Source organism: Entelurus aequoreus, linkage group LG02, assembly GCF_033978785.1.
Source record: "Entelurus aequoreus isolate RoL-2023_Sb linkage group LG02, RoL_Eaeq_v1.1, whole genome shotgun sequence".
Lineage (NCBI taxonomy): Eukaryota > Metazoa > Chordata > Actinopteri > Syngnathiformes > Syngnathidae > Entelurus > Entelurus aequoreus.
The window spans coordinates 38258637-38275197 of NC_084732.1; the positions used below are offsets into that span (position 1 = coordinate 38258637).

At 39.4% G+C, this 16561-nt stretch overlaps 1 protein-coding gene across 1 annotated transcript in view; it reads left to right on the top strand.

Annotated features, from left to right (window-relative positions):
• The window catches only part of LOC133633672 (CUB and sushi domain-containing protein 1-like), a 1183208-nt gene that overhangs the window by 950962 nt on the left and 215685 nt on the right, over positions 1–16561 (top strand). The window contains exons 27-28 of the mRNA XM_062026293.1: positions 4401–4527; positions 4875–5086. Coding sequence (XP_061882277.1) covers positions 4401–4527; positions 4875–5086 — 339 coding nt within the window. The remainder of the gene's footprint in view (positions 1–4400; positions 4528–4874; positions 5087–16561) is intronic.

Genomic DNA, 16561 nt, shown 5'->3' on the forward strand with positions numbered 1-16561 from the left:
ATTTTCTTTCCAGACACCGTTGAAAATAAACTTCATAAAAATTATATAAATTCAGCCGGTCACAACATTGTGTACACCTGCCCAATCTCTGATTAATACAGACTCCCGAGCTGCATAAAAAAATACTTTTTAACAGCATGTATTTAATTGCATGTCACATGTTAGTGTTATTGTATGCATTCCGATATTGTATACAAATTACAATACATTGTCTACCATCTCTTGTTTTCTCAAACTACAGTAGAAAAGGGATTCATATGGCCCCATTCCTGGGTGGATCTCGCAAGAGAGGAAGATGGGGCGGCTAATAATTTTCCAATGCAGTCTGCTAAAAATGATAGTAAGCGCCATTCTACATAGCAGCTGACGGTGTGGTCAAAGTTGGAATTACCACAACACACATTTTAAGATATTCAACACTCTATTGCAATCTGCAACTAAAGTGGATAGTGCACCCACCAAATTCCTCACGTTTCATGTGCCAGGTCAACCGTGACGAATGGGGCCATGTTAATTCCCTTCCTACTGTAAGACAAAATGTCATTGTCACTTTAGGTCGGAGTTTGGTGGCTAATCCATTGTCATACTGGTCGATCTCGACAAAACAGTCCCGTGTAAAATGTAAAGACAAACACAAGAATATATATTTTATAGAAATCAGAGCAAGTGGTAGGACATTAGGATAACACATAGATCACACAATAATCACTGTAGAAAACACAACAACTCACAATATCCAGGCAGATGTCATTACTGTCTGTCAGTCTGTAAAGCAGAGGGGTTGGAGCCCATATAGAAATGCCCATAGTAGCAGATCCGTCAATCAAACGTCAAAATACTCAAAAACCCTGCGGGCAGAGGTATCCAAATACATGAACCTTATGATTAGAGCCTTTGACATAATCTCGAGAAATTAATCCACGCCTTTATCTCGACTCGTCTTGACTACTGCAATGCCCTGTATGTAGGCATTAGCCAGGCCTCCCTCGCCCGCCTGCAGCTCGTGCAGAACTCTGCTGCTCGTCTGCTAACAAAGACCCGCAGACGTGAGCACATCACCCCTATATTAGCGTCCCTTCACTGGCTCCCTGTGCGTTACCAAATCAATTTTAAACTCCTTTTATTTGTTTTTAAATGTCTAAACAACCTCGCGCCAACATATCTCTCCGACCTCCTTCAGCCTTACTGCCCCACCCGATCCCTAAGATCAGCCGATCAGCTGCTACTGACGGTCCCTGACACAAGGCTGAAGCTTAGAGGTGACAGAGCTTTCGCCGCTGCTGCTCCCAAGCTCTGGAACGACCTACCTCTTAGTGTTACACAAGCCTCCTCTCTTCCTGTTTTTAAATCTCTCTTAAAAACATACTTTTGTTCCATGGCTTTTAACACTGAGTGATATCCATCCTGTAATGGCGCCCCATAATACACCTGCTGTGAACCTGTTTTTATGTTTTATTTATTTATTTTTGATTGTGTTCTGTTTGTGTTGTGTTGTGTTTGCTCGGTTCTCGTATTATCTTTTAACCTGCCCATTGTACATCACTTAGGCTACCCCTGTGGTAAATTTTAAATGTGCTTTATAAATAAAGTTGATTTGATTTGATTTGATTGAAATTGTTAAATAAGTGTATCTAACATTGTAACAACATGTACAAGTTAGAACATTAATCATAGGTCCCCTTTAAATGTAACCATTTTCTAGAAGGGGGTCAAATGTGCAGCAATAGATTGCCTATGCAGTGATGAAAGACAATTAAAAAGGAAGAACAAAAGGAAGTAAATACATGTTTAAAGAAGCATTTGCACATGTGACAAAGGTTTGATGAATTGGAGCATAATGTGGAGTTGACCCAACACCCTGTTTAGCTATTATTTATTTGGCAAATAAGTCATATAATGACTCTTCAAAAATGTCCTACAGACTGCCCACTAAATATGAAGTTTGGCTTGACTTTGGCTGTGCATATTCAACAAAGGAAGGCCTGTAAGAATTCCTAGGTTGTACTGTGTGGGCTCTTGGAACGTTTTAATTTGTAATTCCCAAATGCGCAGCTAAATATTGTCTCTCTCGCTAACCTGCCTGCAAACCTGTGCTCTCAGAGGCAGGACATGGCCTAATTTGGTTGCTAATGGCAACTACAAAGAATAGACAAGTGTGTGTGTGTGTATGTATATGCTTGTGGACCTAAAACGTGTGTGTGTGTGTGTGTGTGTGTGTGTGTGTGTGTGTGTGTGTGTGTGTGTGTGTGTGTGTGTGTGTGTGTGTGTGTGTGTGTGTGTGTGTGTGTGTGTGTGTGTGTGTGTGTGTGTGTGTGTGTGTGTGTGTGTGTGTGTGTGTGTTTGTCCACATGTTTATTCACAGTCACTCATTCATTTGCAGCTTCTTTGTTGCTGCCTTATTTCAGGTAAGCCAGCAGCCAGGAGAATATTTGCTGGCTGGGCCCTGGGCTAAATACCTCTACAGCTACCATTGCATCTTCCTCCTTTGTCATTCTGTGGCCCATTCGTCACGTTTCCTTTATGCGTGTCTCTCTCCCTGTCTGTCTGACTTAATACAATGTCTGCTAGTACCGCCATGTAGATGAGGTGGTTTTGCCCGAGGTACTTTCTATACCTTCTCCATTCCCCTACTTTATCAGATTGAGTCAAAGAGAGAGGCTGTCTTTATTCCATACCAGTGGTGAGAGACTGTCTTCTTCTGTATATGTGTAGGCCTGCCACTCATCTGTCTTTAGAACCAATGCTATCAAATCAACACCGTACATTGCATGATCACAGAAACAATATAGACGCATACATCTGCTTTCTTTCTCACCCAAACTAATTTCCAATCAGCAGAGATATGCTCGTTCATTAGACCAGTGTTTTTCAACCACTGTGCCGTGGTTTAGTGTGCCGTGAGATACAGTCTGGTGTGCCTATTTGGGTTAAAAATATTTTTTGCAAACCAGTAATTATAGCCTGCAAATTATGTGTTGTTGTTGAGTGTCGGTGCTGTCTAGAGCTCGGCAGAGTAACCGTGTAATACTCTTTCATATCAGTAGGTGGCAGCAGGTAGCTAATTGCTTTGTAGATGTCGGGAACAGCAGGAGGCAGCGTGCAGGTAAAAAGGTATCTAATGCTTAAACCAAAAATAAACAAAAGGTGAGTGCCCCTAAGAAACTGCATTATAGCTTAGGGATGGCTATGCAGAACGAAACAAAAACTGAACTGGCTACAAAGTAAACAAAAACAGAATGCTGGACGACGGCAAAGACTTATTGTGGAGCAAAGATGGCGTCCACAAAGTACATCCGAACATGACATGACAATCAACAATGTCCCCACAAAGAAGGATAAAAACAACTGAAATATTCTTGATTGCTAAAACAAAGTAGATGCGGGAAATGTCCCTCAAAGGAAGACATGAAACTGCTACAGGAAAATACCAAAAAAAGAGAAAAAGCCACCAAAAGAGGAATGCAAGACAAGAACTAAAACACTACATAGAGGAAAACAGCAAAACAACTCAAAATAAGGCCCGGTGTGATGTGACAGGTCGTGACAGTACACAACGTTTTACTGTCAATTGAGTTTATTTTTTAACGTTTTCTGCTGGTGGTGTGCTTCCGGATTTTTTCAACATAAAAAATTTGCCTTGGCTCAAAAAAGGTTGAAAAACACTGCATTAGACAACCTCGTACTCTCACTCATGACTTTTTCTCTTACTTTCTGCTAAATGCAGCTGCTCACTGCAACACAAATAAAAATTACAGAAAATGCCAGTTCTCCCTCCTGCATTAAGCATTATTTTATGCCTAGACTCTCAACCCTCCTGGGAGATCTTTAAGGGAAAAACAGATTCTATAGCGAAGTCATTCACCAACCTTGAAAGTCTAAAGCTGGAGCTTAAGCTGCAGTTCAAGGTTGATTTTATGATTCGAGCATGTCTATACTGTTTCTCATTGAAGTCATCCTTCACACCTCTTGGTAATTTAAAACAAAGTAAAGGAAAAGCCTCTTATTGAGTTGAATAGCTTAATATGGCTTTAAGACAAAAGACTAGAAGACGATGGTTATTGATACCAGTAATCTGCTGGACACAATAATTAGAATTACGGTGTTAACAGTTCAAAGAATGAAGTTTTATTGGCTTTATTGTTATTAGTTGTTAATCTTATAAGAGGTAATGTTTATTCACAACACTCCTTGATGGATTAGAATTTGATTTATAACTCGGAGGGCAGTAAGTCAGCAACAGCAAAGTTTGTTTACTGTAATCCAAAACAACAGTTTGTTGTCTGGTCCCTGGTGGTTCTACAATATATTCTCTGTGAAAGCCAGAGACGATAGTAGCTGCAAATCAAGCAGTAGAGGATACAAGTGGTGTTTGACAATATATCCATCTTGCCTCTTTGCAGCTGAGTGTGGAGGTCATATAACTCAGGCAGTGTCTGGACGTATCCTGTCCCCGGGATACCCCGCCCCGTATGACAACAACCTCCACTGCACCTGGACTGTAGAGGCTGATACCGGCAAGACTATAAGGTATTTATCAGAAAGCTGGATAGACACAGAAACCACTGTAGAGGTTAGCTTAGCTTTTCGCTACTAGACATTACATAAAGTTGGTGAACAAGTTTTATGATACAAAGCCTATGATTCTTACCATTCACAAGACTGTCAAGTCTTTAATATAGCCATTAAATATAGATAGCTGTTCTCTGCCAAAGACACTGCGAGGTATGTTAGGACATTAAATTAGTCATTATGTCTCTATCTGTTTTTTTCTGTGTGTGTGTGTTTGGTGTATTTGATAATGAAGATAGCATCATATGTAAATTGTCAAATAATGAACAGCTGTTTATGTTGTGGGATTTTGTTTTTATTTTTAGTCTCCACTTCATCGTCTTCGACACTGAGATTGACCATGATATCATGAGAGTTTGGGATGGCCCGTCAGGGCCGTCGGATGGAGGGATCCTTTTGAAAGAGTGGTCGGGTCCAGATCTACCTGAAGATATCCACTCGACCTTTAACATACTAACACTTCAATTTGATGCTGACTACTTCATCAGCAAGCAGGGATTTTCAATCCAGTTCTCTAGTAAGTGTTATTCACTTATAGTACTTAATGTCAAATAACAACATGCTGAATGATTGAATGAGTAGAATAAATGTGGCAAGTCTTGCGCTCGATGTAGCTTGTTTTATCGGTATTTACAACGGCATATTAAATTGTTTATTTATTTTTTAACTATTAGAATTGTCCCTTTTGGGGTCGCAGGGGGTGCTGGAGCCTATCTATATGAATGCCAATTTTATCTCTGTACCATCAAAAGCGGTGGGAATTGTTGGGATTTTTTCAATTCTGATTCCATTTTCAATTCTCTTTTCGATCCTCATTTTTAAAATATCAATCAATCAATCAATGTTTATTTATATAGCCCTAAATCACAAGTGTCTCAAAGGGCTGTACAAGCCACAACGACATCCTCGGTACAGAGCCCACATACGGGCAAGGAAAACTCACCCCAGTGGGATGTCAATGTGAATGACTATGAGAAACCTTGGAGAGGACCGCATATGTGGGTAACCCCCCCCCCCCCTCTAGGGGAGACCGAAAGCAATGGATGTCGAGTGGGTCTGACATAATATTGTGAAAGTCCAACACATCAGCGAAAGTCCAGTCCATGGTGGGGCCAGCAGGAACCATCCCGAGCGGAGACGGGTCAGCAGCGTAGAGATGTCCCCATCCGATGAACAGGCTAGCGGTCCACCCCGGGTTGAGAGCAGAGTAGAAAAGAAAAGAAAAGAAATGGCAGATCAACTGGTCTAAAAAGGGAGTCTATTTAAAGGCTAGAATATACAAATGAGTTTTAAGATGAGACTTAAATGCTTCTACTGAGGTAGCATCTCTAACTTTTACCGGGAGGGCATTCCATAGTATTAGAGCCCGAATAGAAAACGCTCTATAGCCCGCAGACTTTTTTTGGGCTCTGGTAATCACTAATAAGCCGGAGTTCTTTGAACGCAGATTTCTTGCCGGGACATATGGTACAATACAATCGGCAAGATAGGCAGGAGCTTGACCGTGTAGTATTTTATACGTAAGTAGTAAAACCTTAAAGTCGCATCTTAGGTGCACAGGAAGCCAGTGCAGGTGAGCCAGTATATGCGTAATATGATCAAACTTTCTTGTTTTTGTCAAAAGTCTAGCAGCCGCATTTTGTACCATCTGTAATCTTTTAATGCTAGACATAGGGAGGCCCGAAAATAAAACGTTACAGTAATCGAGACGAGATGTAACGAACGCATGGATAATGATCTCAGCATCGTTTGTGGACAAAATGGAACGAATTTTAGCGATATTACGGAGATGAAAGAAGGCCGTTTTAGTAACACTCTTAATGTGTTACTCAAACGAGAGAGTTGGGTCGAAGATAATACCTAGATTATTTACCGAGTCGCCTTGTTTAATTGTTTGGTTGTCAAATGTTAAGGTGGTATTATTAAATAGATGTCGGTGTTGAGCAGGACCGATAATCAGCATTTCCGTTTTCTTAGCGTTGAGTTGCAAAAAGTTAGCGGACATCCATTGTTTAATTTCATTAAGACACGCCTCCAGCTGACTACAATCCGGCGTGTTGGTCAGCTTTAGGGGCATGTAGAGTTGGGTGTCATCAGCATAACAGTGAAAGCTAACACCGTATAAAATAAAAGAACAAACAAGTCAAATACCACAATGTTTTGTTTCGTTGAGAAGTAACATGAATGTTCAAACTAAACAGTGTGATCTTAAGAAGCATACAACATATTGTTCCTCTATGGGGTTCCAGGGTGTCCCCAGATTTTTTATTTTTAAATAACTGTAAATAATAATATGTGTAATATGATAATGTTTTACTATGCTAATTCTATTTCAGTAGAAATGAACAAAAAAACAACCCATTTTTCTATGGCAGTTACTCAAGTATGTCCAGTTAAAAATGTTGTGTGTATATATATATATATATATATATATATATATATATATATATATATATATATATATATATATATATATATATATATAAATAAATGAGCTGAGCACTCAAATATAAAACTATGTCAACCAGCAACAACTTAAACCAAGTCAAGTCCAATGGAACGGTGAATTGCACCATCAACTATCTGCTTTTTCAGGAAGGCTATGCCATCTTATTGGATTTACGGTGTCTCCAGCTGTGAAGACACTGTAAATATCTCATCATGCAGTGCAAACTAATCCATGGTAAGGCATCGATTTTATGTCCAGTTAGTATTAGCAGGTTTTACATTGAGGCGCTAACTATGGCTGGGCGATATGGCCTTTTATTAATATCTCGATATTTTTAGGCCATGTCATGATACACAATATACCTGTACATCTCGATAGTTTGCCTTAGCCTTTAATTAACACCTGATGCATATAATCACAGCAGTATGATGATTCTATGTGTCTACATTAAAACATTCTTGTTCATACTGCATTAATATATATTAATTTTAAACTTTCATGCAGAGAGGGAAATCACAACTAAGTCAATTCACCAAAATTGTATTTATTTAACAGTTATTAAGCAGTGGCACAAACATTCATGTAGTTTCCAAAACAGGAAGTGTAAGATTGTCAGAGACATTTTAAAACAAGCTATTAGTGCACTTTTGTTTATGACGTCACTAAGATGACATATCAAAACAACACTAAATTAAAGTGCATTTTTTGTACAGAACGCCACTACAATAGTTAAAAACAAATAAAGTGCACTTTTGTGCATGATGTCACAAAAGATATTTCAATAAATGTCAAATAAAAATGTGCTGCATAATAGGAAATCAAATTGTGTATGTCCTTCGCTATGTGGTAGTTTACTGCGGACGTTATCTCCTTCTGTTGACTATTTTTTTTCATACGGTGTTGATGTGGAAATGGTTGCTTGGGCAATTTGTTGGTGTGGCACAGAACGGAGATGTTGACATGCAGAGTTTCAAGCACTCTTCATTCTCTAGCGGTTGACTTTTCAAATGATGCTATAAATTAGCAGTAATGCTACATTTTGTAGCAACACTTTTGCAGCATACTTTACATATTACGGTTGTCTGTTCAACATCTTCCTGCTTGAAGCCAGACCACCGCCAGACAATGGGCCCCCTGCTGTTTTTCTTGGGAATTAATTCTTCCTTCATTTGTTACCAGATTTGCACCTTATTTCTCTCGTATTACCGCTAGCATCACAGCTAACGTTACCCATGCTGCTACCTCTCTGCTCTGCGAGGGCGTATGACGTTGCACGCTTGACAGTATGTGACGTGTGTAAGAAGGTGCGCTTGTTTTACGTCTCTGTGAGAAGGTGGGAAGAGAAAGAGTGAGAAAAGCCTGTAGTGTAATGCCCGCAGCTAAAAGCAACTGTGCGAGAACGTATACTCGAATATCACGATATAGTCATTTTCTATATCGCACAGAGACAAACCCGCGATGTATCGAGGATATTCGATATATCGCCTAGCCCTAGCGCTAACATGAGTTGTGCAGTATAAGTTACATTAGTTACTTAACTGCGGTATTAACAGCAGAGGAGGTGCTGACACTGCTGTTTTGTTGAAATTCACTGCGGGCTTTGAGCAGGTTGAAAACTGGACATTCATTCAAAGTTATTGCATGCTGTGTCTGCAAATGTTTCTGAAGGTTGTTGTATTTGGTCACATGACTTTTGAACGGAAGTAAAAAGTGGTGGGTCACCAAACCAACATGGCTCCTGTGCAGCAAACAGCGTGTAATCGATCTTAGTACGCAATTTGCCTAGATCTTAACACTAAAAGCAGGTACGACCCAAAAATTTAAATTATGCAAAAGAATCCCTATATGTTATCAAAAAAAAAAAGATTTGTCGAGTGACCTCAAGGATTATCCTTCGGTCGCATTCCCAGAGATGTCGAACTATCTGGTGCTCCAAATGTCATTTTACACAACAAAACAGATGAAAACTTGGAAAAGCTTAGAGGTCTACAACTTCCGTGAGTGTGGCTCGGTCAAATAACTTGGTACCAAGACTCTCTTGGATAAATCATGCATCGTTTTTGCTCGGGTAAGGTTGCATTTTATCATTTAACTTCGCATCTACAGCCATGTTTGTTGCCTTGTTGTTGCACGTGGTGTTACAACTTTGCATGCTGACATTTGCTTTTTATTTAGACTCGCCAAGTCGATGCTTTACGAAACACTCGTAGCAAAAATGTGTTTTAAGAACTCAGAAACAAGATAAAATACAAAAAATATCAATATTATACTTTAATGGGAATACTAAACATTAAAAAGTATTAAACACACCTTTAACGAAGTGATCACTGCAAACATGTGCGTTTTTCGACTTTGCTCTCTTAGGACTTGAGTGCCTGTCCCTTTTCTCGTCGTCTTTCGTAAAATCTTGACATCTTTCGCCCTTCTTGATTACCTCTCGAGGAACTCTGAGGAAACTTTTAACCTTTTCGCAATTTGAACGTTTCCAACAGACAAACAGCGCATTGGAGATTTTTCTTCGAGAAAGGCAAAATGCCACGCAGAACGCTATGGCAACACACGCTTGCTCGCCCACCACTTCGAGCAACACATATTTAATGAGCTGGACATGACGTCACCTGACTACAGGTAGCATTTCCCCCCTTCGATGAAATATCCACTTATTATTATTATCATTATTATTTCGAATCCTATCGTTCCTCTTCAAATTATTAATTGAGGCTGGCTTCTAAAAAAGTAAATCAATAACATAAATCTATTTATATTGTTTCATTTTTGTCACTAGGAATATGAATAATTTTATAAAAATATAGCATTTTAGAACTGTACGTGTGATGCACGCTTTAATAGTTGTTGAGAAGTAGAACACTATATTTCTTTACCTACTAGTGTTCTCGTCTACATGAGAATAAGCGCTACCTGCACAATAACTTACCCTTTCGGTGCAGGCATGGCCTTTGCTGTTTTGAGCCACTCAACCCAAAAATGTCCCTGCCCCGTCCTTTTAGAGTCATCCTCCGTGTCTCTGAAATCCACTGTGGCAGCAAAAATCAATCACAAGCACACTGAGTAAGAAAATAGACGGGCAGTCAAGACCATTGTACCTTTACTGCTCCTTTCTTTCATGTCAGCTCACTCGCGTAAACAGCCTTGCAATAACTGTGTTGTGTTTGTAAAACTAAAAGCACACGCTCATATTTACTGTGGGTGCTCGCATAAATTGTGACACACTCAGATGGAACATTTTGAAGGTTGTCTATTATAACAAAAACATGCACTCTTTGTTTCAGCCATTGCAGCCCTAAAAAAAAACTTGTTTTGTTAACTGTGTCCAAAAACTGCCCTATTCAGGTTTACTTGTGCAGACTGAGGCAATTTTCAAAAATGGTTTCTTCCATGTTTCACAATTCGGAAAAAGTAAAGAACAAAACGCCTATGATTCAAACGGGTATTATTGGTTTGTGCACATGCAAGTAGTTCCAGGTGTTTGGTAGATGTAAACAACAATTTAAGTTATATGCCACTAAAACAATAAATCAAATCAATTAAAATCAAAGTTTATTCATGTAGCACTTTTCATGCACAGGCAAGTAGCAAAGACAAAGTGCTGTACAAAACAAAACAAAAGAAACAAAAAAATAATAGAAGAAGGGAAAAGCGGTAGAAAATGGATGGATGGATGGAGAATAAATATCCACACATGCATTCACACACACACACACACGCACACACAGCACTATTGACAATATCAAAGGAAAAACTAAACATAGCATGGCACTGAGGATTTGAGGAAAAACGCCACCTTTGAGGCGTCTACACTGGAGAATAACTAAAATTGAAGCCGTTTAAAAAAAAAAAAAATAGTATACTACATATGATAAAATATATTTAAAAATGTTTATATAAATGCAGATATTACATCAATAAGTTAATAAAAACATAACATTGAGAGAATAATAGTTGAAATAATAATGATTAAGATATAAAACTACACAATAAAATAGATGGTCAGTAAAAAGTATGATTAAAAACGTGTGTCTTTAGCCTTTTTAAAAAATAAATTTCAACACTTTCTGCAGTCCTAAGCTCTTTGGCAGGCTGTTCTACAGGTGAGGGCCACAATGGCTAAATGCTGCCTCACCGTGGGTCTTTGTTCTGGTATTTGGTAAAGATAAAAGGCCAGTGCCAGAGGACCTCACGATCCGTGAGGGTTGATGCGGTAAAAGCAGGTCAGATAGATGAGAAGGCACAAGGCCATTAAGACATTTGAAAACTAATAATGGAACTTCAAAATGGACCCTAAAACGGACGGGCAGCCTAGTAGCGATTTTAAAACTGTTGTAATGTGCTCCCACCCTCTGGTCCTTGTCAGCATGCGTCTGCTAAGTTTTGTAATAGTTTTAGACTTCTGATATTATTTTTGGGATGGCCAGGGCATTGCAATAGTTTAAACGACAGGTAATAAAAGTATGGATTAGCACTTCCGTGTTGGCCTGAGAGAGAAACGGGCGTACTCTGGCTAGGTTCTTAAGATGATAGAAACCTATTTTTGTAATATTTTTAAACGCGAGATAAAAGTCAGCTTGAAATGAAAAAACCCGCCCAGATTTTTTTATGGACTGTGTTGGTTTAAAATCTTGTAATTTTGGTTCAAGTTTCTCCCTCTGGTCTTCAGGGCCTATAACTAAAACCTCTGTTTTGTACTGGTTGAGATGTATGAAATTCACTGCCATCCATGACTTGATGTCTACAATGCAGTTAAAAAGAGTATCTGAAATGTTAAATTACATACTGTAATACAGTACATGCTAATAGAAAACATTAAAATAGACATTGATTTGAAATGAAGCCCTTAGACCTGCAATGCGGATGCAGATGGATGAATTTATTGTCCACATGGGAGTATAGATGCTTTTGGCTGGGGCTTGGCTGTGACATAATTGTTCCTACATGGTGTCTTTTATTCTATACATTAAAACACATGGAGGGCCTGATCTACTAAGATCCAAATACCATCCGCAGAACAGTGTGTGTATAGTATAAAATTGGGTGCAGACCGCCCTATTTAAAAAGGACGTTTTTGCTTGTACGACTGGCATTGTGTGCCCATGGAAATACTAATTTCCCTCCACATTTATGTTACTATGCTCTTATCTGTGGGGTTTTGCTATGTTGAACAAGCACTACACATAACACTTGTTCTGCAATATAGAATCCTAATCTAGACATAACCTAGATGATGGTGCACTCTGTGGGGTGGGGGTAGACCGTCACAACACTGCTGTGTGTCCATGCGTCTGGAATAATCCAAATGAATGAAAATGCACATTGCTAGACATTTTTTATACAGAACAGGTTTGTCACACGTATGGTCCTTGGGCCGGATCAGGCCCGCGGCCAGGTTTAATTTGGGCCACGATTCGTGAAAGGAGTTTGCAAAATGTAAAAATGAGCTGCAATTTTTTATGAAATAAACTGCTGTTCTAAATGTGTCCACTGGATGTCGCAGTAGCAATTCTATTATGCAAGCAAACAGTTTAATGCCCCAGAATGTTTGTCAAAAAAGAGACACAAGGACGCAAAGTGTAACTTAACTCTCGTAGTTTCTACATAGTTTGTTGAGTTATTGAGTTAATAATACGTGGAAATGACAGATGAGGTATGCGATACCTAACTATTATCTACTTTGTATTTTGTTCAAGCCCAGATAGGTTGTCATCTTAAAATTAAATGGCTTTGTAGATGTCAGGACTTGGTTCTTGGGTTTTGTTTCTCCGGAAGGCAACGGAAAATTGGCACGGGCAAGACGTGAATTAAGAAACATGATTTAATATTAACTCAAAAAAAGAATAAACAAAAGGCGCGCACAATGGCGGAAATACAAAAACTTGGCTATGAAAATAAAACTTGCACAAAGGCAGAAACTATGAACAATAAAACAAAAACACTAACTGTGGCATACATGAACAAAACTTACTTGGCAAAGAACTGTGACATGACATGAAGCAGAGTGATGAAATAGTGTGAGGTCGCCAGGAAGAACAACAGAAACAGACAGATTTAAATAGTGACATGATCAGTGAAACCAGGTGCGTGACTCAAAACGTGAAGCAGGTGCGTGACAGGACAGGTGAAAACTAATGAGTTGTTATGGAAACGAACAAACAAGGAAGTGCAACCAGGAACTAAAAAGAGTCCAAAAAACAAACACATGGCCAAAACAAAACATGATAAACAGACATGACAGTAGAAGCACCGAGATCAAGTCTAAGTTCCTTTGATGTGTTTTTAAAACTGCACCATTTATTTCCTCAGAATTTGACAGTGTTTTTTCAAGAGGATTATTTGGGATATGTCCATTTTCAAAATGTGCTTGTTCTAATTTTGGCCAAAGTAAAACAAAGAAAACAATCTGAAGTTGTCTTTATTTTTAAGTTATTAAGCCAATAGTTAACCAGCACGGCCCACTTGGGAATAGATTTTCCTCCATGTGGCCCCTGATCTAAAATGTGTTTGACACCCCTGATATAAAGGATATAATATGGTAATATTCCTAAATGAACGTCATTAGAAAAAAAAAAAACACCAGCAGACACCAAAACGCATCAATTGTATTAGTTTTAATCAGCCCCTTAAAGTGAACCTACCAACTTTTCATACTTTCTGGTATCTGTTTTGGGGTATTTGGGATCAGTATAAGTCCCCAAAATGTGAACTCAGACAATGGAGGCAGGGAGGAGATATTGATGAAACAATCTTACCTTCCTTCACTCCCCCCAAACGAGCTGTTTGGAATTTGCCCAATTTGTGCCATTTTCCCAAGTGGGACGTCAGTAGATATCACCATACATGGTAACGATTTACCCAAAGAACTATGCGGGAGTCCGCCATTGTAGTCCGATGCTGTAGTGAATAAGCGCCTTCCTTTTCTCTATCCTCTTGTTGTAGGGCAGACTGGTTTGTGCATGCCCAGTCATGCCCACTGATGCCTTTTTAATACAAAGTAGCGTATAGATCAAACTTATATCTGTCAGTAGACTGAAAGTGCTAACATGGCTGGCGGGGAAAAGACGCAGTCGAAGCGAAGACACTTAAATAAGACAAAACAAGCCCCTTCTGAAGAGACGGTCAGTAAGCGGTTTGAAGATGGTCTGTGAAATATAATTGATCTTATTTAGACTTTAAGGAAGAGTTTTAAATGTGGGTAAAAAATCTTAACATAACCCCTTTAAATCATCCTGCAGCTATAAAATTATAAAATGATATTGCTGTGTTTTTATTTCTAATGTTTTTATTTTCGATCGTCCATATATGTTGACAAGCATACGTAAGACAGAGCTGCAGCCCGATCGCTTCTTTTCTCACAGCCATTTCTACAAAACTAACAGTTTGCACGTCCTTTCTAGACCTACTGAATAAAGACGTAAAACACGGCCGTAAAACAGTTTCAGTCTTCATAAATCACACTGTGTGTTAAATAATTATATTTACATCTTCTCTTCCCAGTTTTGTGGGTGTTCTGATGAGCACATTTTGTACATATTCATGAACACACAAAATAGATTTTGCTCCTTATTTTGCTCACTTAAAAGACGCTCTGTGCACAACCTTAGTAGATCAGTTTTGCGTGGTCAATCAACGTTGCACGTGCTTTAGTACACACAAACCTTTAGTAGATCAGGCAAGTCAGGTTGTCTTAGAGACAGCAAACCAATCAAAGTGGATGCAAATATGTGTCTAGCCAATGTATACACTCTCTCCAGTGGGTGCATTTCAAGTGACAATAAGACATTCTATATCTTTAGTTTTTGAGGTTATGGCTACGTAAATCCCTCAAGTGAAGCATTGACTACAAGGATACAGTTAACTTACATTTTTTACTGAAATAGAAGCATACAGATATAGTTAATTTCAGACAAGTTAGAGCTTGATTAAAAGGCTAATCAAATGGCTGCAGGAAATTGTTTAAACTTTAGATAAATAATTAAATAATGTTGTCAACAAACATGGTTGATCATGCCATTACCCCCGGCCAATTCACAGAGGACACCATGGTGAAGCCTGTGAAGGTTGTCAAAGTGTCCACCTTATACAGCTCAAATGTGTCACCTAGTTTAAAATAGCTAGTAGGTTGTTGTTGTTGTTGTGGTTTTTTTAACAACAGTGCCATAGCGTGGGATTGTACACAACTTGGGCAATTGAGGAAGTAGGCTTTAGTGAGAATGGAGAGAGGTGCTGCACTGCTGCAGCAAGGTTCTGTCAATAAGCTTCTGGGCTCCCGGCAGGGGAGCGACTGAAAGTGGAGTGAAGTCTGGCAAGCCAGTGCTTAGGGGGATACTGTCAATCTACAACAGTTCAGTCTGCTACAAGCTCAGGCAAACACTCTTGATAACATATATTTTACTGTACTCGGGGCTGACAGTGCCAGTATAACTGACTGTAATAGACACACATTTTAATGTGCAGTGCACAGCATATTAGTGACTGCCATTATCAACCATTATCATCCTTTAATAGAGACCTGGCCTTCATGTCTTTTCTTGCTGTCTTTAAAGGCCTATTGAAACCCACTACTACCGACCACGCAGTCTGATAGTTTATATATCAATGACGAAATCTTAACATTGCAACACATGCCAATACGGCCGGGTTAACTTATAAAGTGAAATTTCAAATTTCCCGGGGAACTTCCGGTTCAAAACGCCTTTGGAGGATGACGTATGCGCGTGATGTCGCGAGGTCCACGGAAGTGTTTGGACCCTTTTGGACACAATACACAGAGCTCTGTTTTCTTCGACAAAATTCCACAGTATCCTGGACATCTGTGTTGGTGAATCTTTTGCAATTTGTTTAATGAACAATGGAGGCTGCAAAGAAGAACGTTGTAGGTGGGATCGGTGTATGCGGCTGGCTGTAGCAACACAACAAGGAGGACTTTGTTGGATAGCAGACGCGCTAGCAACGAACTCACTTTGACTTCCTACGTCTCCGGGCCGCCGACCGCATCGTCGATCGCTGGAACGCAGGTGAGCACGGGTGTTGATGAGCAGAGGAGGGCTGGCTGGCGTAGGTGGAGCGCTAATGTTTTTATCATAGCTCTGACGAGGTCCCGTTGTTAAGTTAGCGTCGTTAGCAACAGCATTGCTAGGCTTCGACAGGCGTCGAATACACATTAACCGTGTATTTACATGTCCAGTGTTTGGTTCGGTGTCTCCTGATAGTAGTATTGTTGATATTCTGTCTATCCTTCCAGTCAGGGATTTATTTATTTTGTTTCTATCTGCATTTGAGACAGATGCTATCACGTTAGCTCATGCTAAAGAGCTTCGTCGATGTATTGTCGTGGAGATAAAAGTCACTGTTAATGTCCATTTCGCCTTCTTGACTCTCATTTTCAAGAGGATATAGTATCCGAGGTGGTTTAAAATACAAATCCGTGATCCACAATAGAAAAAGGAGAGAGTGTGGATTCCAATGAGCCAGCTTGTACCTAAGTTACGGTCAGAGCGAAAAAAGATATCTCTTGAACTGCATTCTAGTCCG